The sequence below is a fragment of the Zalophus californianus genome, chromosome 1 (assembly GCF_009762305.2).
Source record: "Zalophus californianus isolate mZalCal1 chromosome 1, mZalCal1.pri.v2, whole genome shotgun sequence".
NCBI lineage: Eukaryota > Metazoa > Chordata > Mammalia > Carnivora > Otariidae > Zalophus > Zalophus californianus.
In genome coordinates this window covers 210,609,790-210,637,712 of record NC_045595.1, presented here as the reverse complement: position 1 = coordinate 210,637,712, position 27,923 = coordinate 210,609,790, and the positions used below count along the sequence as shown (strand labels likewise).

General features: G+C 39.3%; 1 protein-coding gene across 1 annotated transcript in view; it reads left to right on the top strand.

The window, feature by feature from the left end:
- The window catches only part of DSCAM (DS cell adhesion molecule), a 675,165-nt gene that overhangs the window by 342,821 nt on the left and 304,421 nt on the right, over positions 1 to 27,923 (top strand). Inside the window, exons 4-6 of the mRNA XM_027586581.2 lie at positions 1,138 to 1,284; positions 9,587 to 9,865; positions 13,306 to 13,581. Of these exons, the coding sequence (XP_027442382.1) occupies positions 1,138 to 1,284; positions 9,587 to 9,865; positions 13,306 to 13,581 (702 nt within the window). The remainder of the gene's footprint in view (positions 1 to 1,137; positions 1,285 to 9,586; positions 9,866 to 13,305; positions 13,582 to 27,923) is intronic.

The window sequence follows — 27,923 nt, the reverse complement described above, 5'->3', positions numbered from 1 at the left end:
TAGTCTTTATAAAAAAATAACCAAGGGCTGTAGGAATTGTGTTCATAACTTAAATATTTGAGACCTAAAATTATCAAAGTCAAGATGCCTGGAAATTCTGATTCAAATAAACGAAAGGAAGTTTCAAATGAACTTAAGAGCAACAAACAATACAAGAAGGTAAATTATTGGTATTTTAGTCCTTTCTGAAAGACACAGAATCACATTATCCCCCACTAGAATTGTATCAGGCAGAGAAATCTTCTGTAAGAGAGTCTTAACAATGTTACGAGAGTGTTGTCCTGAGTCACTCACCATGTGGGTGTCACAGTTCACTTCGGGGTTCACACCTTTGCCTTCCTTTGGTTTATCGTCAAATTATAACTGAACAGTAAAAATTGTCTTCAGATATTTACATTTTCAAAGGAAAAATTACCTTTATTCTTCTTAGAGAGCCCTGGCATTTGATCTCTGAATGTGGACAGTTCTATACAGGTAGACCAGTAAAGGTATGCATCTCAGGAGGGAAAGTGATGATTGATGACTGTTGGAGTACTGACTAAGAAACTGCAGAGTCCTCCAGAACACCGGCGGCAGGGGGAATTGATCTTAGTCTTAGAATTGAGCGTTAAGTGTTGGTTGTTATTATGAGGAGGTAAGATAGTCCTTCCTGGGAAATTTGTGGATATTTTATTCCTTTCCAGCCTAACATTTGTGATTTTCATGGAAACACTTCAAGCTGAGGCAAAAGTTCATGCTCATGTGAGGTAGAAATTCACCAAAGAAAGTTAATATTCCCTTGATTTGTCAGATTCTAAGAGAGAAGTTGTCATCAAAGAAAATCTGCTAAATTAGCTGCACATCAATTATATGCCAATTCTGCTGCTCTAAAGAAAAATACATGACCTTAAAACTTAATTCATGAGATTAGACTTTCTAAGTATATATTTATTGTGTAGCATACTTACTCAAAACTCCTAATTTAGGGTAATTGAAAAATTAAAATAGCTTGGACCCTTAAAGTAACTGACACACTCCTAGCATTAGCCTTTGCTTAAGCTTCCTTCAGGTGGGAAAAAAATATTCAATGTCTTTGTTTATGTGATTTGAGTTGCTTTTGTTCTATTTTAATTGGGCAATCATTTTCTTCTATTGCAGGATCTAGATTTCTCATCACATCCACGGGAGCCTTGTATATTAAAGATGTACAGAATGAAGATGGATTGTATAATTACCGCTGTATCACGCGGCACAGATACACTGGGGAGACCAGGCAGAGTAACAGCGCTAGACTTTTTGTATCAGGTAAAAACCCATCGAGACTTGTGGTTACCGTTTCTGTTACTCCTTTGTTAGTGTCCTGAGCGAAGTCAACCAAACCTGTAGAATTCATGACTCAAATAAAGACTTCTTTTCTTTCCCCCAAAATATATTAGCAACTAAAGGTTTTTTTTTTTTTTTTTTTAAAGCAACCCTAATGCTATACACTACACATATAGATATTCCGAGGGAAGTCATTTCAGGCTTTGTAAAATTCCACATTCCTATGACCCAATATGGCTTCTGTTTTGAGGAGAATGCCTCCTTGCCCTGTGTATTTGTGTCCTGTCCACCAGCACTATGAGGGTCTCCGTGACACATAGCTCTGAGGGAGAAGAGCAGGGGCACAGGGAACACACCTGTTGTTCCCCATATTATGTCTAGCAATATTGGGGAAAGAACCCATATCTAAAAGGATAGTCACTCCCTCCCACCTCCGTCCAGGATGATTCTCAAGCGAACAAAACCTGAAGGCTGCTAATTCCACCCTGCTGGAAATACACCAGTTTTGTGCCTTCCTTTATAGCATTTATACTTTGAGAAAATATCGACCTTTTGCATAATCTTCACCACTGGCTTGTTACTGGCCCATCTGTCAAACAAGTAAGCGATCCGCTCACACGGCGATGTGCTAGCTCTTCGTGGAGCCAATTAGAATGTGAGATGTCCATCTTGGTCCTAGAAATCTGGTGCAAAATATCTGACCTTTGCCCTTGCTTGCATCTTTAGAAGGTAAAACTGCTTCGTGACCTGAATATCTTCATCTTATTCGTAGTGATGCTTTGTGAGGAAGAAGGGATGGAAAGCTGTTGACCGTTGGTGTAATTTAAAACATTGCTGCCCGAACACCTACTTACTGTGCTTTTGCTGGGTTCCTCGTCCACATTCACATTCTTAAAATAGCCAGAGTCCACCTGTGTTTCCAGGGGCTTTGCAAACACAAGTCAGAATCAAGTGATTTCTTCTCTGTACACAAAAATACTTTTTACTTACCTCTTCTTTTTCATGCCAAGTGTTACTTTATCTCTTGCTTTATAGCTCTGCGTTGTTGCTTCTGTTAAGGGCAGGAACAATCTCAGTATAGTAAAATTATACTCCATTAAAAAAAAGACTAGAGAAAAGCAAATGAGAAAATGAATGACATCTGTGATTTTTGTCTATGGTGGCTTTAATGACAGCACAGTGTTCTACTTGCTCAGAATATCCTAGAAAAGGTCTTGTGTGCAATCAAGAGGAATGTCATAACAGTATTGGGACAAGAAAGGGGAAGGATTGGGGGGTGGATCTGGGTACAAGATTAAATTGGATTTTAGCAAAAGAAGCAAAAAGCATTTCTCCATCCCCCAAAATTAATTAAGTGATGGTATTCTGAAAGCTCATCTTCTTTTTCTAAGATTTTATTTATTTATTTGTCAGAGAGAAAGAGAAGAGAGAGAGTTCACAAGCAGGGGGAGCAGCAGAGGGAGAGGGAGAAGCAGGCTCCCTGCAGAGAGAGGAGCCTGATGTGGGACTCGATCCCAGGATCCTGGGATCATAATCTGAGCTGAAGGCACATGCTTAGCAGACTGAGCCACCCAGGCATCCCTGAGAGCCAATCTTTCTTGAAAAAGAAACCTGAATAGGAAATCTGAAAAGAAGGAGAAAACTGGGGAAAAAAGAGAGAGAGAGAGAGAGAGAGAGAGAGAGAGAGAACCTGAAATGTGGACTTGTTTCTCTCTATTCTAACTTATTAAGTACTGATTTTCAAATTTAACTCTTAGGGTTGGAGAGACAAATTTACTTTTCTTAATTCCAAGTTTTTTTGTTGTTATTATTTTTTTTAATAGAATGTCTTACTAATGTTTTAGACATTGACAGCAGGACCCATGAGCACTTGGTCACTGTGGAAGTGAGTGGGGTCCATGAGGTCACCCAGTGGGCATTTGTGATGGGAAGTGAGGAGCCTCAGGGCACAATCTCACACTAAGATATTGAGCATTTGGGGTTAGAGGTATATCTGTGGGGTCAAAAGAGTCAAGTGTCATGGAAAGACTCTTGAGAGAGTCTCTGTATGTAGCACATAACTGTGAAGACTTTTTGTCACAGAAATGTTAATAACGTAGTTGAGGGAGGAAATTGTTACTGCTAGAAAATTAGAACATCAGCACTGAGTGCAGATGACTATTCTAGAAATCTAAGCCTTGAAGGAAAAAGAAAAGTTAATTTTACTTTAGATTTAAATGCATTTAAAAATGCACACATGGGGTTTGGGTCCTGTGGGGGCAGGCTAGTGACAAGGTTTTTAATGCTCTTAAACTCCTCTTGAAACAAAAACAGACCAAATATGATGGCGAAAGAAAAATCACAGGGACAAGGCCTTCCAGGAACACTCGGTGGCACTGGATCGTGGGTTGGTGTGGATGGAGTGTTGACAGCAGTGGGGGCATGCAGGAATGGCCGCCATGTCATGGAAGGAGTGGGCGCCAAAGGGGCGCAACCCGCTGGGACTCCACATGGTCACACAACTGCAAAATAGTCAACAGATACTCCTCTCCAAAGCAGAGGATCAGCCCTTGAGTGGACCCTGGGGAAATGTGTCTAGGAGTATTCACCATCCTCGGATAGACCTACCTGAGTTCAGAGTGCAAGATGGGTGCCAACTGCCATGAGAGCAGTCAGTGATGACGACATCACTCAGTGGTGGCCCAGCTCCTCGGAGATCTCACAAGTGTCCAGCAAATAAGTACTCGTTTCAGAAGAACAAGGACTCACCCCAATAAAACCACTGGCGTTTGGAGTCAAGTTGAGCCAGAGTGGCTCAGAGTGACTCAGCATTACTAAGGGTGGCAAAGGAGGCTCAGGTGGCATGGGAGGCCTTGAAGGAATCCCATCCTATAAAACACTCTAATGTAGAATGGAGCAAGGGGCAGGGTTACTTATGTTTATGTTACTTTTATTTGGAACCAAGATTTTCAGTGTAAAAGATAAAAATATAAAATCCTTGAAGTGTCCAATAGAAACTATCAGTACACACTTGCTATATTTTTATGAATGTGTCCCCAAGGTCCTTACCGTGAAAAGGCCTGGAAATGATGGGCAACAGACAGCAACAAGCACCTCTAATATCTAGATCCCAGTGTCCTTTAAGTACTCCCCCTAAAAGGGACCACGATTCCTTGGAAGAATGGTGGATTATAGTGTCTGGGACAGGAAATGTATAAATGGGCCCGAAACATTAATGGGATCTTGTCAAAATGATACAGGGGACAACTTCTGAAGGTACTCTTACTGGCTGAAAGTGTGATGAGTTGAATTTCAAAAATAATGATTGCATTTGATTGATAACCATTTAACATTTTAAGAACTTTGGAGTTTGTTATGAATACACACACATACATGTGTATATATATATATATACTTATGTTCTTACATTGGTATATACTTTGATACATGCACACATGTCTACTTAATAACAACCAAAGCAATAGTAAGAATCTCATTGGTCTACATAGAAGAAACTAGGGGACCAACTCTTGATTTTGATACTTGGCAGATTAAAGAGAACCACGATTCTCTTTATCTTTCCTATGACTGTTGTATTTCAAAATAACCAAATAATCCTAGTTTAGGAAGGAAAGTTCTTATTTGCAGAATAATTACATCTACTGAATGTGAAGGAGCTATGACAATTAGAAAATCATTTCAACCTTTAATGAAATAACTAATTCAGACAAACTTTATCACCTGAACTTGCTGATCAATTCAGTGTCACTGAGTGCAGGAAAGCTTCGTGTTGTATGCGTGTAGAGAGAAAGGAGAGAGGTTGAAATTGATTAATCAGCTCATGAGAACTAAGTTCCAGTTTATGAGAAACATGGCCAGAGGAACACGTTCAACGACATCATCAAGAAAGAAATTCAGACCGTGGGGTTTCCTACAAAACAATTCACCTGGCTGCTTCAGCAAGTCGGACACATGAGAGAGAAAAGAAGGAAGAGCCTGTTTTGGATTAAAAGAGAATTGAGAGACATAACTGTGAACCGGAGAACAAGGCTGCTTAATTAGCAGGATTGCAAATAATAATAATAGTAATAATGATGTGTTTTTAGCTCATCAGGGAAAAGTGAATATGGAATGGATACTAGATGGTACCAAGAGATTATTATGACTCGTGTAGGTTACTGACATTGAGGTTTTATAAGAAAACTTTTATTTTTATTACAGAAACATACTAATGATATAGTGATAAGATGACATAGGTTCTTACATGGATTTGCCTCAATACAATAGCACCAAAGGCAAAACCTATGAAGAAATAAACAGATAGATGATAAAAATAATTTTGATGCCTCTCGTGTCTGGGTGATAAATATATGAGATGCATTATATTATTTGTTCTACTCTTGTGTGAGTTTGCAAGTTTTCTATGATAAAAACTTATTTTTAAATGTAGGCAAACGGATTGAAGATGAGGGGGTGAAAATTAAATACTGCTGTTTGGTTGTACTAATTTTGTACATGACCAAATATCCCCCGGAGAGCCTGTCTCAAGCATTGCTTAAATTGTATACTTAAAATAGAAAAGGAATGTGTCAGTCCTTTTATGTAAAGTAGTTTTATTGAGATTTAATTTACCATCCATAAACTTCACCCATGTTAAGTATCCAAGTCAGTGATTTTAGTAAATATAGAGAGCAGTGCAACCATCAATGTCATCCAATTTTAGAACATTTCCACCACCTAGAAAACGCCCTGTGGCCCATTTGAAGTCAGCTCTAATTCCCATCTCCAGCCCCCAGGCAACCACTAATTAACTACCTGTTTCTACCCATGGGCACTTTCTGTATATTTCCTATAAGTTGTATCTCACAACATGTGGCTTTGTATCAAGCTTCTTTCATGTAACATAATCTTTCGTGGTTCATCCATGTTGTAAGATGTTATCAGTAGTTCACTCTTTTTGATTGCTGAATAATATTCCATTGTATGTATATACACATCTCATTTATCCCTTCACTAACGGACGGACATTTGGGTTGTTTCCACGTATTGGCTATTATGAAAAATCCTGCCAGGAACATCTGTGGTCATGTCTTTGAGTGAACACGGTTTCGTTTGTCTGGGATAGATACCTAGGAGTGGAAATTTGGGGTGCTGTGGTAAAGTGAACTTGAGCGTTTTGAGAAACTGCCAAACTGTTTTCCAAAGAGGCTGCACTATATTACTCTCTTATCAACAGTGTATGGGGCGCCAGTTTCTTCTCCACTTCTTCATGAGCACCTGTTCTTGTTCATGTTTTTAATTATAACCTTCCTAGGGGGTGTGAAGTGGTATCTCATTGTAGTTTTAATTTGCATTTCCCTAGTGGCTAATGACACTGAGCATCTTTCCATGTGCTTATCAGTCATTTGAATATCTTCTCTGGTGATATATCTATTCAGATCTTTTGTCTATTTTTTTAAAGATTTTATTTATTTATTTGACAGAGAGAGACACAGCGAGAGAGGGAACACAAGCAGGGGGAGTGGGAGAGGGAGAAGCGGGCTCCCTGCTGAGCAAGGAGCCCGATGTGGGACTCGATCCCAGGACCCTGGGATCATGACCTGAGCCGAAGGCAGACGCTTAACCGGCTGAGCCACCCAAGCGTCCCCGCTTTTGTCCATTTTTTGATTTTTTTTTTTCTTATCACAGAGATGTCAGGGTTCTTTATATTTTTTGGAGAGAAGTCCTTTATCAGAAATATAATTTGCAAATATATTCTCCCAGTAGGTTGCTCCTTATTTTTTCCTTAATGGTATCTTGGAAAGTGTAAAATATTTTCACTGTCATGAAGTGTAATATATTGATTTTTTGCCACTTGGGTTTTTGGTGTCATGTCTTAGAACTCTGCCAGACCCAAGGTCATAAAGATTTTTTCCTACTTTTCATCTAAAAGTGTTATAGTTTTAACTCATACATTTAGATCTACAATCCATTTTAAGTTAATTTTTGTAGGCGGTGTGAGGTAAGGTTTCTAAATTATTCTTTTTGATATGGATATCCAACTGTTCCATTCCTTCTTTTAAAAAAAGTCAGATTTAGGGACACCTGGGTGGCTCAAATATTAAGCGTCTGCTTTCAGCTCAGGTCATGGTCCCAGGGTCTTGGGATCAAGCCCTGCATCGGGCTCCCTGCTCCGCGGCAAGCCTGCTTCTCCCTCTGCCACTCTCCCTGCTTGTGTTCCCTCTCTCGCTGTGTCTCTCTCGGTCAAGTAAATAAATAAAATCTTCAAAAAAAAGTCGGATTAACACAGCACCATCTTAAGTATATTTCAGAAATTTCCATCAACAATTAGTTACAGAACAAAAATTTTAAGTGCATTCATCAGGTATTGCTTTCTGTGTGACTAGCGTTAGAAGTGGGCACCTTTTGTTTCCTGGGTTGTGGACTTGTTGTACAAAAAAAAAAAAAAAAAATTAACTGTGCCCACCAAAGGAGTGACACCTTCTTTGTGTCACCTTCTCCAGCGCCAATGCTACTTCCCACTCTAAGCCAAGCAATAGATTTGGTAACTATGTAGTGCATAAGAAAGTCACTTGCTCTTCAATACTTTCCAAAGTCCGTCTAACTTCCTTCAGGAGGAGATTGAAGCAATAAGGCCTCCGCTGGCAAGGGCTCTGCACCTGCTACTGTGGGCTTCTTAGGTCTGTAATCCCTCTGGAGCCCCACACTTAGACATGTGAGTGAGAATAATTATGGGCAACGAATTCTTCAGTTATAATGGACGATGGAACTGCAGAAGAGTCCTGGAAAGGAGATTATTGGGTTCCTTCATCATATCCCATGAGAACATTCACATTGTTCTCATAAAGCACCAGGGAGGTGAGAAGAGCCGCGGTACGTCATGGATTTTATCCCTGATGGTAACAAAGGAAAGCTCAGGCAGAAGCAGCTTCTGCTCAATGGGTTTGACACATTCACTTGGGTCTCCTGACTGCCCCCCGGTGGCTGACTGTGGAATCACAGCACTTTAAGAGGCTATTCCAGGGGGGTTCTTTGATAGGACAGAGGATTTCCAGTCCTTTGCTTTTGAGTTTACTGTAGGCAGATCACCACAGCCATGGTGCTCTTCTAACCAAGGCAAAGATAAGAAGAGTTCAGGAGCCAGGGGCTCTATCTGTTCTGTATATCCGTGTGGAGACTGGTGTTAACCATTCATGTGTGTGGTCTAGTGCAAGTTCTGAACAGGAAGAGTAAAAGAGAGGGTAAGGAAAGGTCCCTGACTTTCATGTTGAGCATCCAAAAGGGGACCTCTGTTTTTGCATTCTTCATAATATTCCCTGAGAACATCGATTCCTCAAAGCAAGCTTGGTCATTGAGCTGCATGGTTTCCACTGACCCAGTTCTTGAGAGCATTTGGTCCTTTTCTTCATCGAGCTCGAGAACATAATACCAGCCAAACATTTGGGAGAACAGGTGAATTATATACTGTTGTGTTGTAATTATATACTGTTGTGTGTAAAAATAGGGTTTGTCATAAGTAATAACCATTTCGTTTTTGCCATACCTTGATCGTCTTCATTCCTTCATCTGTCCTCAGTGATCATGAAGGACATCCATGAGGACCATCCCTAAGTCCCCCTCACCACACTCCTGATACATCCACCTTCACTCACTCTGTTTTGTCAGGCTTTTCTGTTTCTTCGCTGCACCTACTACAAGCCACACCATCTTTATGTATTCATGTGCTTGCACGTTGCCCACCAGCCCCACTCATGCAATCGGATGTAAGCTCCATGAGGGTCTCATCTTTTCCTGCCTTGTTCGCCGCCATGTTTCCAATTCCTGACTGTATGCTGGCCCTGGACGTGAGGCTCAACAATATTTTGAAATGAATAAATAAAACACTTTCAAATTCAGTAACTATCTATAAAATTCTTTTTTGTGTGTGAAATAAATTTTACTAATGTCAAACAACTATCTATGCTGCTGTTGTTCTTTTGAAAGGGGAAGTCTGACGTTCTCTGGTCACAAGACAACCCAGTCCTTGGCCTGGGCCAGCAGCTCCTGTAGAGGCATGCTGATTCTGGAGTTCTTAGTTATTTAGTGGGAAATGAAAGGCAGAACCTTTTCTGCTTCAGCCTTTGGAAAATTCTGAGCAGAATAAATTTCAATGAATAGGGCTTTCCTATTCTTTAATAAAATCTTAAAGATCTGTTGTCAATAGTTAGCATGATGTATAGAATTTAACTTATACACAAGGTCCTATGATTCTAAATGACCACTTCAACTCATTCACTACGTCTAAGAGTTTTTCTTTCTTTCTCAGACCCAGCGAACTCAGCCCCATCCATACTGGATGGGTTTGATCATCGCAAAGCCATGGCAGGGCAGCGTGTGGAGTTGCCTTGCAAAGCGCTTGGGCATCCTGAGCCAGATTATCGCTGGCTGAAGGACAACATGCCCCTGGAACTTTCTGGAAGGTTCCAGAAGACCGTGACAGGGCTGCTCATTGAGAACACTCGTCCTTCAGACTCAGGCAGCTATGTGTGTGAAGTTTCCAACAGATACGGCACTGCTAAGGTGATAGGCCGCCTGTACGTGAAACGTAAGTTGGATGGTAGCTTGGAATGGTGATGCTGACTGCCACTGATGGGGCTCTTGTTACAAGATGACTTCCGGACTCTCAATATAGCCTTCCATTCATCCTCACAACAGTCCTGCTGAGACCAGTATTACCCCATTTTGCAGATGAGGAAATGAATGCTCAGACAGATTGCTCAAGATTACACAGCTGGAGAGGTTGGGACTTAGGATTCGAATTCAGGCCTGTCTGAACCTCCGAGATTTCCATTAGGCCAAAGGGATATGTATCTGAGATCACATTACCTAGCTGTTGAATTAATAATGGCCACCCTGTCTGAACATTGACAGAGAAAGAGGGGCAGTCTTGTGATGTCAGCACAAGTGATCGTAGTCAGATCACAGTGGGTGTCCATAGCCGATTTTCAGAGGCTATTTGATGTACCTGAATGGGGCTATTATCAGAAGAAATATAGGTCTCTAAATGATCAAAATATTGGACTTGGACTCATTATTACATATCATTTAGTTCAAATATGGTGGCTATGTTTCATCTCCAATAGATTTGTAGTGACTGTCATGAGGGATGTGTTGAGAAGGGTGCTGAAGCCAGCCTCAGAGGAAGGAGGGGGTGTGACCGCAGTGGGGAGCACTTTAATCTAGTCAGACACCCTCAGTTTTACTCAAGCAGAAACCAAATCAAAGTGAGTTACCCAGGAGCACATGACCACAATTGACAGGCAGAGCTTTGGTCAAAAGAGGTGGCTCTTAGATGCAAATGGAATGTTCTTTTCATTGTATGTAATATTATTATATGTTACATAAATAAGATGTGTATTTTTTTAATTTGATGAACTAATTAGCTGAACTAAAGCTAAATCACAAGAGTCGACATTGAAAGGGGAGGCATTCTCTTATCCCACTTTCTCCCAACCCCATGCCTGTTTATGGAACTGTCTTTTCAATGTCACCCTGACTGTGGACTGTTCTAGCCCAACAGAATTTGTTAGAGTAGACATTCCAGGGACTGCCTGGAAACAGCTGCCCAGGGGTGGGTCTTTTGAAAATCACACAAACATGCTTATGCTGGGATTAGGGAGAAATGGAAGATAAGGTTTGTACAGCTCTATTTCTGTAGTTGAAGAAACTTCTAGATGCAATGATGCAGTGCTGGACTGCAAGTAAGAAGTATCCCTGGAAGCTCAAAATCTCCTCTGTGTTAAAATACCTTTCATGGCTCCCCATTTCCTGCTGAGTAAGTTTATATTTTAGGATAGTATCAAAATCATCCCAAGTAAGCCTGTCTGGTCCTACTGCCCATAGTTTTGCTTCAAAGAAAAGATACTCCTATTAAATCTAACTTCTTCCTATTCTCTGTACAAACCCATTCCTATCCTGAACACAGGTCATGTTGCTCCCTCCACATGGGTTTTCAAGGACTTAAAGGTCTCAAACTTCCCATTTTTCAAAGCCCAGCGCAGTGGCCTCCCCAGAGACATCCCCATCCCCAAGCATCTCATGCTCAGCTCTCAGGGTTTAATTTATTGTTTTCTCTGTATCACTGTCTACAATTTAAAAGTTATTTGTGGAAAAGTCTTAGTTCTGACTGTGCTTGTTTTCACTACTGTGCTCTTTGCCACATTGGGACAAGTCCTCAAATGCCTCTTGAATGTTTCCTATCTCCCTCTGATTTCATTTTTGTCTTTCCTCTCTAAACAGAAAGCATTATCTTGGGTTCCAAATCCAAAACCCTCTTCTCTTCCATCTCTTCCCTCCTGGTGCTCTCTTTATTCGTATGGCTCCAGATTCCTCCCCTCTGAGAGCAAGCCTGGATCTGCATGCTTAGCCTTGGATTCCTTCTTGAGTATTAGATGAGTATGTCTTCCAATTTTAGATCAGATGTTTTGCTGGCACTTCAAAACAACAGTATTGCAAACCAAACACTCCGCCATCTCTACCTTGTCAATGGCTCTTTTTATTCGAAATGTCTTACCCTCTTGAGCCCCCCAAATGCAGGCTTTAAATCTTGGATTCTCCGTAAAGCTTTCCTTCCTGCATCCAAGTCCTGCGAAGTCCTAGAGACTGTAACTCAGTGTTTCTCAGCCACGCTCCCCAACCCCATCCTGTCCCAGACTGAATCTTAATTGTACCTCAGCTAGACATTTGCAATGCCCCCTTACTGACCAAGTTCCCCACTCTAATTTGTCTAACGCAATATGATCGGTCAATTTTCCTAAAAATGTGTTTGACCATATCGTCACTTGCTAAAAATTCTTGAATGCTTCCTTTGGTCCCCACTGGTTTAATTCCAACATTTTGAGGCCCTTTGCCTACTTGTGCCGGGTTGCCTTTGTCATTTTGCTCCCATAATTTCCTACGGAGATGCTGTGTTGCAGCCACACTGAGCAGGCACAGTCGTCCTGTGACACAGCTGTGAGGCATGCCCTAATTCACAAAATGCCCCTTCATTCCAGCTGGACTCAGGTCTATCCATCCTATATCACTGCTTGGCTACTATATCTGCTCTTATATTTGTCTCATTCACCGAAAGACTGAACTCCTTGGAACCAGAGACGCCTCGGTGTGGTAACACAAGATGTCACGAATAATTAGGGCAAAAAAAAAAAAAAAATGGTTTTTGCCATTTACCTGTTGAGTGGATGTGGTGAAGTTAATTAAGCTCTCTGAACAACCCCTTCCTCCTCTGTAAAATGGATGCGATGATATGACAAAACATGCAGGACTGTGGGGAGGCTGACTTAAACAACGTACAACAGACATTTAGTAATTGTTTGGCACATGGCAGTTACACCGCAAAAGTTGTTCGTCTTTGTCTTACCTATAAGTTTAACCCCACTTTTGGCTTATAGTAGATGCTCAATAAATGAACTTGTTACATCAAATTTGGTTTGTTGAATGAAAACGTGGAATGTCAAATAGGAGAGTTCCATCACTGTCCACACCAGTTAGCCTCACTTTAAAGAAAAACTCTGTTTGTGTCCACAAATTCTAATATCCACCTGTTTTCTTACAGCTGTGTGTGATGGGCCCTGGTTAAACCACATAGGAGGGGGGTGATAAGCGAGTGTATGAGTGTGTGAGTATGTCCCAGAGAAACCCATCCGTGTTGTTACCTTGGGACAAGGCAATAGGATTTAAATATTCAAATACCTCTGTCCTTAGCAGTAACCAGAACATGGCATTTCTTATTGTCAGTGGGTTAATCCTCACACTTACTCATTGAGAAAGCAATCTGACCCATTGCCAGTCTATTTGCTACATAGAGACGGAAAGGCAAACAACGAAGAGGCTGCTCCTGAACAAAATGGTGTGCGAACATGAGATCTGTAGAGTATGCTTACCGTGATGCATGCGCCTTGTCGAAAGCTCAGCATGTTGTTGAAATGATGTCTGCATATGTGATTTTTTTTACCTTCTTTTTCTTTCTCTTACCAAAATTTCCAGAGCCACTGAAAGCTACCATCAGCCCCAGGAAAGTTAAAAGCAGCGTGGGTAGCCAGGTTTCCTTGTCCTGCAGTGTGACAGGCAGTGAGGACCAGGAACTCTCCTGGTACCGAAACGGTGAAATCCTCAACCCTGGAAAAAATGTGAGGATCACAGGGATCAACCATGAAAACCTTATAATGGATCACATGGTCAAAAGTGACGGGGGCGCGTACCAGTGCTTTGTGCGCAAGGATAAGCTGTCCGCTCAAGACTTTGTGCAGGTGGTCCTTGAAGGTCAGTGGGCCTCGTTACAGGGTTCAGCCACACCAGAACCCAAACCCAGAGCACTCAGAGAGAAGAACACTGAAGCAATGCTGATAATTCCCGGGGCTAAGATTTCTCTCTGTCTGACTAGCTAACAACTCTGCCCTAATTCTTCAGGAGAGATGGGGCTAATGAAAGAACCAGTGCTGGTAAAGTTGTAAGTGGTAGAAGTAACAAAAGTAACTTCACATTAAGTTAAGTAACGGGAATGTTGTCCATTCATATGTTTAGTTACTTGTCAAGATACAGACCGCAGAAACTTACAACTTCAAGTTTGGTTGACAGTTCATTACCATAGACTGGAGTTGCTCAGTGATAATTTGTTTCAAGGGCCATTTTATGTGCTCTGGGGCTTTTGGCAGCATCTCCGGCCTCTGCCCACTAGCAGCACCCCCTCTCTGAGTTGTGACAACCAAAAATACCTCCAGACATTGCCAAATGTCCTGGGGTGGGGGTGGGGGGGTAAGGGGAATAGACCCCAGCTAAGAAATACAATTTGACAGACAAAATGTGGGGCAAAATTTCAATATAGTCCTTGGTGGAAAGGAAAAAAAGTGGCATCTGTGTGTACAGTTGTCCCTGGTTGAGTCCAGATATTCACAAATTTAGGTGAATGCAATTTGCGAGGAATGACCTCAGGTTGTTATAATAGGTCCTAGGTATGCCTTTTCTCTTTTCTTAATGGCCTGCTTATATCTGAAGGCTTATCAATCAGCCAGGGAACAGAAGCTATCAAGGTAACATTCAAGTGAGACATACGTTTATTACCAGATAATTGAATGGCTTTTACCTGTATATGTGTGTGTCTTGTTGGAAATTATGTCTTTATGTATAATTTAACATTCATTTGATATAAATTGATTAAAATAATTACATGACTTTCATATAAAGAGAGAAACATATTTATATATGAAAATAACTTTAAATATGTCTTGATCTTCTTCGAGGATATTTCTATTTTTTTTAACCTTAGCTGATTTTTAGGAAGAAGCAGACTTAGCAATGAGATTCTTATTTTGATTCAAGCATTTTCTTGCAGACAGTTTCTTAAAGTGGAGGTGAAATTAGCTGAAGGCATGGAACCCATATTAAATGCCTGACACTGAGATCCCCACAATAATTAAGTGCAGAAAGTAATCAATTTGTACAGAGCCGATTTGCTGCTGCTGATGCATTGTAGTCCTTACACATCACTATTTTTAGATTCTTTGTAGAAGAAGGAAAGAATACCTGTCTAGGCCTAGTTACCTTGGCAACTATCTCGTGTGACTAAGAAAACCTAAAGAGCATATTGATAATCCATAATGATGCCAAAAGATTTCAGGTTATCAGAGAGTGACAGCAAGAAGCATTTCAAAGACACTCAGGTCTCACTGGGAAAATAATGTCTGCTTTCATCTCCAAAAAAGCCTGTCACTTGAATAAAAAAAGGGGGCAAAGGAGCATACTGAGCATACTCACAGATTTATTTGTTGCATGTCAGTTTCCATTCAGGACAAGAAGCTTCACTTTTTTTTCTCGTCTGAGAGATGACAGGGCTAATGTAGCAAAAGAGAGCAGAAGTGTAATTATAAATACATATCTAGAATTTGCCTTAAAATGGTGTCTAACTAGTATCCTTGGCTAGAGCCTCCAATATTCCCATTGAAATAGCTTTAGATTAATGTAAATTTTAAAAACTCACAATACTGTGAGCTAAGAATGGCCATTGATATAATGCAGAATCTGGGAGTATTTTCTATGAGGCCAAAAAAACTGGAATGGAAGTCTAAAGAAAATGAAATCTAATAATTATAGGTTCAAGATCAAACCACAGTAACTGGAAAATAGAATAATAGAAAAGAATAAGAACCGTTCCTATTTTAGGAAATGATAGAATAGCATGTATCAGACTAAACTTCAAGCAGATAAAAATTATGAACTTGAGGAAAAACAAAACTTGGGAGAGACACCCAAAAGCAGGAAGAAAGGATTGGACCCATGAAAGAAGAGGAAAGGGTTGGGTGATATCTGCCTTGATACCACTTTTCCCTTGAGGACATTGCCCAGTTTTTGAGATGGGTTGGGGGGGACTATAATACTAGAAGAAAAGTAGAAAGCTATAGTCTTATGGGATTTAGGTATAGAAGGACAGAAGTCTGCACTGTCAAATTACCTGCAGTTGAGGGAGGTGAGTTGAAATTCCAGGAAGGAGGGCGGTCCTAAATCCCTAAAAGTGAGGAGTCCTGAAACCTAAAAATAAACTTCCTTGAGGAACTTAGTTGACACCTGAACTGGAAAATGCGGAGGAGAATCCAATAAAAATAAAAAATAGGGGCGCCTGGGTGGCTCAGTCATTAGGCATCTGCCTTCAGCTCAGGTCATGATCCCAGGGTCCTGTGATCGAGCCCCGCATCAGGCTCCCTGCTCGGCGGGAAGCCTGCTTCTCCCTCTCCCACTCCCCCGGTTTGTGATCCCTCTCTCGCTGTGTCTCTCTCTATCAAATAAATAAATAAAATATTTTAAAAAATAAAAAATAAAAACAACTAGGGGTGCCTGGGTGGCTCAGTCGTTAAGCATCTGCCTTTGGCTCAGGTCATGATCCCGGGGTCCTGGGATCGAGCCCCACATCGGGCTCCCTGCTCAGTGGGAAGCCTGCTTCTCCCTCTCCCACTCCCCCTGCTTGTGTTCCCTCTCTCACTGTGTCTCTCTCTGTCAAATAAATAAATAAAATCTTTAAAAAAATAAAAATAAAAATAAAAACAACTAGGCATACAAAAAAAAAAAAAAGGGATACTGTTAGCAGAGGTCAAAAGACAAGGTAGGCAGTAGAAATAGATCTTGAGAGAACCCAGATGAATGAGCAAAGGCTTAGAAGCTTTTATTTAAAATATATTCAATATCTTAAAGGAAAATAAAGGCATAATGAATAGATATCTGGGAAAGACCAGAAGAGAAAATGAACACTATAAAAAGGAACCAGTAGAAATATAAAAATTCAGTATATTGGTTTTAGTGGCAGATTGGAGAAGAAATAAAGGATCAGTGAACCTAAAGATAAATTCAAATAAATTATCCAATTTGAACCACAGAGAGAAAGAAGACTATAAAGGAAATGACCATAGCCTCAGTGACGTGGCACATTCATCAGGTGGCCGGATCCACGTATAATTAGAGGCCTAGAAACATAGGGGATTGACAGTGGGGAAGAAAAAAGTATTTGAAGAACTAACAGCTACAGTTTTCTCAATTTTGGTATAAAAAATAAAGTTACAGAGCCAAGAAACAGTAAACCCCAAGAAGAATAAATACAAAGAAAATCACATGTGGGCACATTAGAGTCACATTGCTGACAACCAAGATAAAGAAAAAAATCTTACAATTCTGAGGGAGGAGAAATATTAAGTAAACAGAGATATCAATATGAATGATGGATGACTTCTCATCAGATATTTTGGAAGACAGAAGACAATGGAGCAACATCTTTAAAATGTTGAAAAGGATAAAAAAAAAAAATCCCTGTCCACCTATGCTCCTATATCTAGCAAAAAATAGTCTTTAAAAATCAGCAATAGTAAAGATATTTTCAGTAAATAAAAGCTGAAACAATGTGATACCAGAAGAAATGACACATGAAGTCATTGAAGGTGAAGGGAAATGATCTAAAATGGAAATTCAGATCTGTAGGCATAAAGGCCATGAGAAAAGGCAGGAAATATGTTACTAAACATTTAGAGAAATTGTTTTTTCTCTTTTAATGTCTTTAAACAATAACTGACAAATTATAAAATTATAATACTGTATTATAGAGTTTAGACATAAATAGATGCAATAACACAAAGGAGAATATAAATTAAATTATTTGAAGTTATTTGTATCAGGATTTTTACATTTCCACGAAGTAGCATAATTTTCACTTTTGGTACATGAGATTAAAATTATATAGTTGCATGCACGCATATATATTAGCATTGATATACATATGAATATATGTGTATGTATATCTACATAAATATGCATATATATATACACGTATATAAATATGTATATGTTGATCTATCCATCTGTTATGTTGATCTATCCATCTGTATCTATGTCTATGTAAAACCTAGTTGGATTTTATCCCATAAATGTAAGATTGGAAAAACATTAAAAACAAAAATTATCTATGTATGCATAAGGCATCTTATTAATAGAATATAGGAGAAAAAAATTTGATGACTTCAGTATATCCAGAAAAACACCACTTGACAAAATTCAACATCCATTCAGAATAAAAAATTCTCAGCAAACTAGGAACATAAGGAACTTCCTTGACCCGATAAATGGCATTTATGAATACTCTATAGTGAAAACCATACTTAGTGGTTGAACACTAAATATTTTTCATTTAACATTGGAACCAAGGCAAGGATGTTCACAACTGCCACTTCTATTCAACAATGTGCCAGAAGTCCTAGGCAGGTATGAATAAGAAATAAAATACATAAAGTTTGGAAAGGAAAAAATCCCAGTTATCTTTAATCACAGACCTTGCTGTTTACATAGAAAATCCCAAGAAATCTATAAAATAAGTCCTAGATGCATAAGTGAGTTTAGAAACTCTTAGTATACAAAAAAATACAAAATTTGTTTTCTTTTTATACAGTAGGAATCAACAAGTGGAAAATAATATTTTACAATTCCATTTATATTAGCATAAAACAAAAGACACTTAGGAATAAATTTAACAACAGGTGTGAAAGATTTCAACATGTAAAACTGTACAACTATACATCGCTAATATAAAATTGTGATGACCTGAAAAACTGGAAAGTACACCATATTCAAGGACTGAAAAACTAATATGCTTAAGGTAGCAATTCTCTGTAACATGATCAATGTAATCTCAGTCAAAATCCCAACAGCTTTTATAGATTGATTTTTAAATTTATGTAGAAAAGTGGAAGTCCTATATTCTAAGTTGATTTAAAAAACGTGTGTGGGAACATAAAAGACTGAGAGTTGTGCAAACAATGATAAAAAAAAAGTTGGAGGACTCGTAAAGCTACATTAAATGAGATAGCTACACAGCTCAATAGAACATACTGGATGGTCTAGAAATATGCCTAAACATATATGATAAATTGATTTGTAAGAGAGTCCACAATAGGGGGGGAGGAGCAAGATGGCAGAGGAGTAGGAGACCTAAATTTCGTCTGGTCCCAGGAATTCAGCTAGATGGGTATCAAACCATTCTGAACACCTACAAACTCAACAGGAGATCGAAGAAAAGAATAGCAGCAACTCTCTGAACAGAAAAGCGACCACTTTCTGGAAGGTAGGACGTGCGGAGAAGTGAATCTGAGGTGATATTCCAGAAGACAGCGGGGGAGGGGGCCTCCGTCGGCTGCTACTGGCAAGTGATAGAGCCGCGGAGCACAAAATCGGAACTTGTTGAAGTCTGCTCCACTGAGGGACGTCACTCCAGTGGCTAAGTGGGGGGGGGGGGGGACCCTCGCTGGGACAGTGTGGTCTCAGGACCCTCGGGGTCACAGAAAGACTGGGGGTACCTGAGTGCAGCAGAGCTCCCAGGTATCGGAGCAGGGAAGCAGGCTACAAAGATGGAGCCGAGGAGCAGGCTCTCAGCTCGGGGTTTGCCAAAAACCATGATCCACAGCACAGTCGGGCCGCACTCTTCCAGCAGGGACACAACAAGCGGCAAATCCGGGGAGACTCCCCTTCCACCCCCAGGAGGAGGGATGCAGAAGTGCACTGCAGGAATCTGCCGTGTTTGGAGACTCGAAATGGGGTCGTGTGCCAGAAATAGAAATGCTCGGTCACAGGCTGCATGAGTATGGAGTGTGGCCAGAGACCAGGCAGAAGGGAGTGATTGACTGCTTTTCTCTGGGGGCACACTGAGGAGTGGGGCCCCGAGTTCTCGGCTCCTCCGGGGCTGAGATTGGGAGGCCGCCATTTTCACTCTCGTCCTCCAAAGCTGTACAGAAAGCTTGCAGGGAACAAAAGCTCCTGAGAGCAAACCCAAGCAGATTACTTAGCCTGGGCCCCAGCAAGGACGGGGCAATTCCACCTCCAGCAAAGACATTTGAGAACCACGGCAACAGGCCCTTCCCCCAGAAGATCAGCAAGAACAGCCAGCAAGCCAAGACCAAGTTTACCAATCAATGAGAATGGCAGAACTCCAGCGCTAGGGGAATACTGCACATAGAATTCATGGCTTTTTTACCATGATTCTTTAGTCTTTCAAAGTTAATTTTTTTAATTTTCTTTTTCTATATTTTTTGAAAATTTTTTCCCTTTTTCAACGAACATCTTACCAATCCCTTTTTTAAAAATCTTTTTTATTTTTCATTTTTAGAGTCATGTTCTATCCCTTCATTTAGTTAACCCTATTTTTGGTGTGTATATATATAAGTTGTTCTCTCTTTAAAAATTTTGGGATACAGTTTCTTCTAACAGACCAAAATATACCCTAAATCTCTAGTGTATGGGGTTTTGTTCTAGACCCCTGCCTGATCACGTTCTGTCCCCCCCTTTGTTTTTTCAATTTCTCTTCTTTCTTTTTTAAACCAACTTCTTACCAATTCCTTTTATAAAATCTTTTATAATTTTCGTCTTTACAATCATATCCTATCCCTTCATTGTATTTACCCTTATTTTTGTACATATATACGTTTTTCCTTCTTTAAAATTTTGGGAGACTGTTTTTCTAACAGACCAAAATACGCCCAAAATCTAGTGTGTGTCACTGATCTATTCACCAGCCTGATCATATGTGATCATATTCCTTTTTCTTTCTTTTTCTTTTTCTTTCTTTTTTCTTTTTTTTTCTTTCCCTTTCTTTTCTTTTTCTTTTTTTTTTTTTTTTTTTTTTCCCTTTTTTCTGGTTTCGGGTCTCTTCTGATGTGTTTAGTGCATATTTTTCTGGGGTTGTTGTTACCCTGTTAGCATTTTGTTCTCTCAGTCATCTGTTCTCTGGATAAAATGACAAGACGGAAAAAAATCACTTCAAAAAAAAGACAAGAGGCAGTACTCACTGCCAGGGACCTAATCAATATGGACATTAGTAAGATGTCAGAACTAGAGTTCAGAATGACAATTATAAGCTAGGTTTGAAAAAAGCATGGAAGATACTAGAGAATCCCTTTCTGGAGAAATAAAAACCCTAAAATCTAACCAAGTCTATATCAAAAAGACTATTAATGAGGTGCAATCAAAAATGGAGGCTCTAACTGCTAGGATAAATGAGGAAGAAGAGAGAATTAGTGATATAGAAGACGAAATGATGGAGAATAAAGAAGCTGAGAAAAAGAGAGATAAACAACTACAGAATCATGAGGGCAGAATTCGAGAGATAAGCGATACCATAAGATGAAACAATATTAGAATAATTGGGATCCCAGAAAAAGAAGAAAGAGAAAGAGGGGCAGAAGGTATATTGGAGCAAATTATACCAGAGAACTTCCCTAATTTGGGGAAGGAAACAGGCATTAAAACCCAGGAGGCACAGAGAACCCCCCTCAAAATCAATAAAAATAGGTCAACACCCTGACATCTAATAGTAAAATTTATGAGTCTCAGAGACAAAGAGAAAATCCTGAAAGCAGCTCAGGAGAAGAGGTCTGTAACCTACAATGGTAGAAACATTAGATTGGCAACAGACCTATCCACAGAGACCTGGCAGGCCAGAAAGGACCTGCATGATATCTTCAGAGCACTAAACGAGAAAAATATGCAGCCAAGAATACTATATCCAGCTAGGCTGTCATTGAAAATAGAAGGAGAGATAAAAAGCTTCCAGGACAAACAAAAACTAAAAGAATTTACAGACACAAAACTAGCCCTACAGGAAATATAGAAAGGGGTCCTCTAAGCAAAGAGAGAGCCTAAGCAACACAGACCAGAAAGCAACACAGAGAATATACAGTAACAGTCACCTTACAGGCAATACAATGGCACTAAATTCCTATCTTTCAATAGTTACCCTGAAGGTAAATGGGCTAAATGCCCCAATCAAAAGACACAGGATATCAGATTGGATAAAAAAACCAAACCCATCAATATGCTGTCTGCAAGAGACTCATTTTAGACCCAAAGACACACCCAGATTGAAAGTGAGTGGGTGGAAAAACACTTACCATGCTATGGACACCAAAAGAAAGCAGGAGTGGCAATCCTTATATCAGACAAATAAGATTTTAAACCAAAGAGTACAATAAGAGATGAGGAAGGAAACTATATCCTACTTAAAGGATCTATCCAACAAGAAGATCTAACAATTGTAAATATCTATGCCCCTAACATGGGAGCAGCCAATTACATAAGCCAGTTAATAACAAAATCAAAGAAACACTTTGAGAAAAATACAATAATAGTAGGGGACGTTGACACCCCCCTGACTGAAATGGACAGATCATCTTAGCGAAAGATCAACAAGGAAATAAAGACTTTCAATGACACACTGGACCAAATGGACTTCACAGATATATTCAGAACATTCCATCCCAAAGTAACAGAATACACATTCTTCTCTAGTGCCCATGGAACATTCTCCAAAATTGATCACATCCTAGGTCACAAATCAGGTCTCAACCGGTACCAAAAGATTGGGGTCATTCCCTGCATATTTTTGGACCACAATGCTTTGAAACTAGAGCTCAATCACAAGAGGAAAGTCAGAAAAACTCACATACATGGAGGCTAAAGAGCACCCTACTAAGGAATGAATAGGTCAACCAGGTAATTAAAGAAGAATTTAAAAAAATCACGGAAACAAATGAAAATGAAAACACAACTGTTCAAAATCTTTGGGATGCAGCAAAGGCAGTCCTAAGAGGAAAGTATACAGCAATACAAGCCTTTCTCAAGAAACAAGAAAGGTCTCAAATACACAACCTAACCTTACACCTAAAGAAGCTGGAGGAAGAACAGCAAATAAAGCCTAAACCCAGCAGGAGAAGAGAAATAATAAAGATCAGAGCAGAAATCAATGAAATAGAAACCAAAAGAACAGTAGAACTGATCAATGAAACTAGGAGCTGGTTCTTTGAAAAAATTAACTAGATTGATAAACCCCTGGCCAGACTTATCAAAAAGAAAAGAGAAATGACCCAAATCAACAAAATCATGAATGAAAGAGGAGAGATCACAACCAACACCAAAGACATACAAACAATTCTAAGAACATATTATGAGCAACTCTATGCCAGCAAATTAGATAACCTGGAAGAAATGGGTGCATTCCTAGAGATGTATCTACTACCAAAACTGAACCAGGAAGAAATAGAAAACCTGAACAGACCTATAACCACTAAGGAAATTGAAGCACTCATCAAAAATCTCGCAACAAACAAGAGCCTAGGGCCAGATGGCTTCCCAGGGGAATTCTACCAAACATTTAAAGAAGAATTAATACCTATTCTTCTGAAACTGTTCCAAAAAATAGAAATGCAAGGAAAATTTCCAAACTTGTTTTACGAGGCCAGCGTTACCTTCATCCCAAAACCAAAGACCCCATCAGAAAGGAGAATTACAGATCAATATCCCTGATGAACATGGATGCAAAAATTCTCACCAAAATAATAGCCAATAGGATCCAACAGTACATTAAAAGGATTATTCACCAAGACCAAGTGGGATTTTTTTTCCTGGACTGCAAGATTAGTTCAACATCCACAATTCAATCAATGTGATACAATACATTAATAAAAGAGAGAACAAGAACCATATGATCCTCTCAATAGATGCAGAAAAAGCATTTGACAAAGTACAGCATCCTTTCTTTCTTTTTTTTTATTTTATTATGTTATGTTAATCACCATACATTACATCATTAGTTTTTGATGTAGTGTTCCATGATTCATTGCTTGTGTATAACACCCAGTGCTCCATTCAATACATGCCCTCCTTAATACCCATGACCAAGCTAACCCATCTCCCCACACCCCTCCCCCTGGAACCCTCAGTTTGTTTCTCAGAATCCATAGTCTCTCATGGTTCATCTCTCCCTCTGATTTCCCCCCCCCCTTCATTTTACCCTTCCTACTATCTTTTTTTTTTTTTTTAACATATAATGTATTATTTGTTTCAAAGGTACAGGTCTGTGATTCAACAGTCTTACACAATTCACAGCATCCTTTCTTGATTAAAACTCTTCAGAGTGTAGGGATAGAGGGCACATACCTGAATATCATAAAAGCCATCTATGAAAACACACAGCAAATATCATTCTCAATGGGGAAAACTGAAAACTTTCCCCCTAAGGTCAGGAACATGGCAGGGATGTCCACTATCACCACTGGTATTCAACATAGTACTAGAAGTCCTAGCCACAGCAATCAGATGACAAAAAGAAATCAAAGGCATTCTTTGCAGATGATAGGATACTTTATGTGGACAACCCAAAGACTCCACCCCAAAACTGCTAGAACTCATACAGGAATTCAGTCAAGTGGCAGGATATAAAAGCCATGCACAGAAATCAGTTGCATTCTTATACACCAACAACAAGACAGAAGAAAGAGAAATGAAGGAGTCAATCCCATTTACAATTGCACCCAAAACCATAAAATACTTAGGAATAAATCTAACCAAAGAGGCAAAGGATCTGTACACAGAAAACTATAAAATACTCGTGAAAGAAATTGAGGAAGACACAAAGAAATGGAAAAACGTTCCATGCTCGTGGATTGGAAGAACAAATATTGTGAAGATGTCAATGCTACCTAGAGCAGTCTACACATTCAATGTAATCCCCATCAAAATACCATCCACTTTTTTCAAAGAAATGGAACAAATAATCCTAAAATTTGTATGGAACCAGAAAAGACCCCAAATAGCCAGAGGAATGTTGAAAAAGAAAAGCAATGCTGGCAGCATCACAATTCCGTACTTCGAGCTCTATTACAAGGCTGTTATCATTAAGACAGTATGGTACCGGCACAAAAACAGACACATAGATCAATGGAACAGAATCGAGAGCCCAGAAATGGACCCTCAACTCTAGGGTCAACTCATCTTTGACAAAGCAGGAAAGAATGTCCAGTGGAAAAAAGACAGTCTCTTCAACAAATGGTGTTGGGAAAATTGGACAGCCACATGCAGAAGAATGAAACTGGACCATTTCCTTACACCACACACAAAAATAGACTCCAAATGGTTGAAAGACCTAAACGTGAGACAGGAGTCCATCAAAATCCTAAAGGAGAACACAGGCAGCAACCTCTTCGACCTCAGCTGCAGCAACTTCTTCCTAGAAACATCACCAAAGGCAAGGGAAGCAAGGGTAAAAATGAACTATTGGGACTTCATCAAGATAAAACGCTTTTGCACAGCAAAAGAAACAGTCAACAAAACCAAAAGACAACTGACAGAATGGGAGAAGATATTTGCAAATGACATATCAGGTAAAGGGCTAGTATCCAAAATCTATAAAGATCTTTTCACAATCCACATCCAAAGAACAAATGATCCAATCAAGAAATGGGCAGAAGACATGAACAGACATTTTTCCAAAGAAGACATCCAAATGGCCAACAGACACATGAAAAAGTGCCCAACATTTCTCGGCATCAGGGAAATCCAAATCAAAATCTCAATGAAATACCTCCTCACACCAGTCAGAATGGGTAAAATTAACAAGTCAGGAAACAACAGAGGTTGGCGTGGATGCGGAGAAAGGGGAACCCTCCTACACTGTTGGTGGGAATGCAAGCTGGTGCAGCCCCTCTGTAAAACAGTATGGAGTTTCCCCAAAAAGTTGAAAATAGAACTAGCCTATGACCCAGCAATTGCACTACTGGGTATAAAGATAAAAGATAGATAAAAGATAAAAATGTAGTGATCCGAAGGGGCACGTGCACCCCAATGTTTATAGCAGCAATGTCCACAATAGCCAAACTATGGAAGGAGCCAAGATGTCCATCAACAGATGAATGGATAAAGAAGATATGATATATATATACAATGGAATATTATGCAGCCATCAAAAAAAACACAAAATCTTGCCGTTTGCAACGATGTGGATGGAACTAGAGGGTATTATGCTAAGTGAAATAAGTCAATCAGAGAAAGACATCTATCATATGATCTCACTGATATGAGGAATTCTTAATCTCAGGAAACAAACTGAGGGTTGCTGGAGTGGTGGGCGGTGGGAGGGATGGGGTGGCTGGGTGATGGACATTGGGGAGGGAATGTGCTATGGTGAGCGCTGTGAATTGTGTAAGACTGTTGAATCACAGACCTGTACCTCTGAAACAAATAATACATTATATGTTTAAAAAAATATTAGGAAGCAAAAATGAAGGGAGGGAAGTCTGAGGGGGAGATGAACCATGAGAGACTATGGACTCTGAGAAACAAACTGAGGTTTCTAGAGGGGAGGGTTGCAGGGGGATGGGTTAACCCATTGATGGGTATTAAAGAGGGCACGTATTGAATGGAGCACTGGGTATAATATGCAAACAATGAATCATGGAACACTACATCAAAAACCAATGATGTAATGTATGGTGATTAACATAATATAATAAAATAAAATTTAAAAAAAAGAGTCCACAATATTCCTAAGCTAAAAGAAAATCTTTTTGACAAACAATACTGAAACTACTCAATGAACATAACACAAAAAAATGAATATCAATTTGTACTTCACACCTTATACCTTGTACAGATTTTATTTGCTCTAAATTATAGACTAGGATATAAAATCCCAAACTATGAAGTCTCTAAAAGGAAGCATAAAAGAATTCTTCATCATTTGGGGAATTGACAAAGCTTTCTTAGGATACAGAAAGCACTAAAAGTCAAAGGCAAATACATCATTGAGAAAATAAAAGGCAACTACAAACTGGAAGAAAACATTTTACACATTCAAAGATACACAGCTATAATACATACTATATATATGTCTGACACACATATTTACATAATATACCTGACAAATATATTTGGCCATTAGAAGATAGCTGGTAAATACTTATCTTCAGCATAATAAAGAACTCCTATAAATCAATAAAAAAGTAGTCTAACCTAACAATGGACAAAAGATTTGAGCAGATATTTCACAAAAGGAGATCCCCAGTGGCCAATAAACACATAAAGACAATATTACTTCTGTGATACTCCTGCCAAAAATGCATAAACTGCATCTAATTATGCGGAAATAGAAAAAAAACAGTTTGAGCAACTGGCTATCGTATAATTCTTCAAGAATGTCAAAGTCAAGAAATACAAAAAAGAGGAAAGAATGATCCAGATTGAAGGAGCCTAAAGAAGCATGACAAATAAATGGGATGTATGATACTGGTTGGGCTGGGGGAAATAGCCGAGAGGGACATGACCGGTCAGCTGGCCGACTTTCCACATGGACTTCATGTTAGGTGGTCACACTGTTCCAAAGTTACATTTCTTAATTTTGCTGACTGTTGTGGCAATGGTAGAATATCTGTTGTACAGAGAGCACACAATTCTGTGACTACATGGATTTGAAGCTCAAGAGCAGGTGAACTAACTCAGGGTGAAAGAAATCAGGACACTGACTGCCTCTGGTGAGATTGAAAGGAGTCCTAGGAATGTTTTGGGGTGATGAAATGCTTTGCATCATGCTCATGTGGGTGGTTACACAGTGTACATATTTAACAAGCTCATTCTGTTTGTACACTTAAGATCTGTAAATTTCACTGTATGTAAATTTTATCTACAAAAAAAGAATAACTGAAGAATACTTTCCTAAATAGATAAAAAAAAAGACAAGTTTTCAGTATGTTGTGTAAAAATCAGTGCAAAGAAATTTACAGCTCAGCACATCATGAAAAAAATGTGAATTGTAATTATTATTAAATTATTTATTTATATTATTTATTTAATAATAAATTATTATTAAATAAAATGACATTCCTAAGCATTTGAAATAAAAAAAACCAAAAAATTAAAAAAAAAAAGAAAAAAATAAATAACATTCCTAAGCTTCAACAGCCGATTATGTACAAAGAATAACAATCACAGGGACATCTAACTTCTCCATAAGGCAAAGCATGCGGAAGCAGTGTCTGCACAGGTTCTTCACTTCAATATTATGAAGTCCTTGCTTTCATCTTTTGTACTAAAGCAAGATGCTTGCAATCCAAGAACACTGAAATACGCCACTTATGATTGCATGTGGGAAAAATAAAAAAACTTGAGGGCCTTCTCCAGTCACCCAAGGAATTAGAACGGAGTTGACATTCAGGAATTTGCAAGAGGAAAGATGGTAGAGGGCTTAGCACAGCACCCCCATCAGGAGAACCCTACAGAGCTGGCCTCACTGGCCACAGAAATAGGCTTCCAGATTT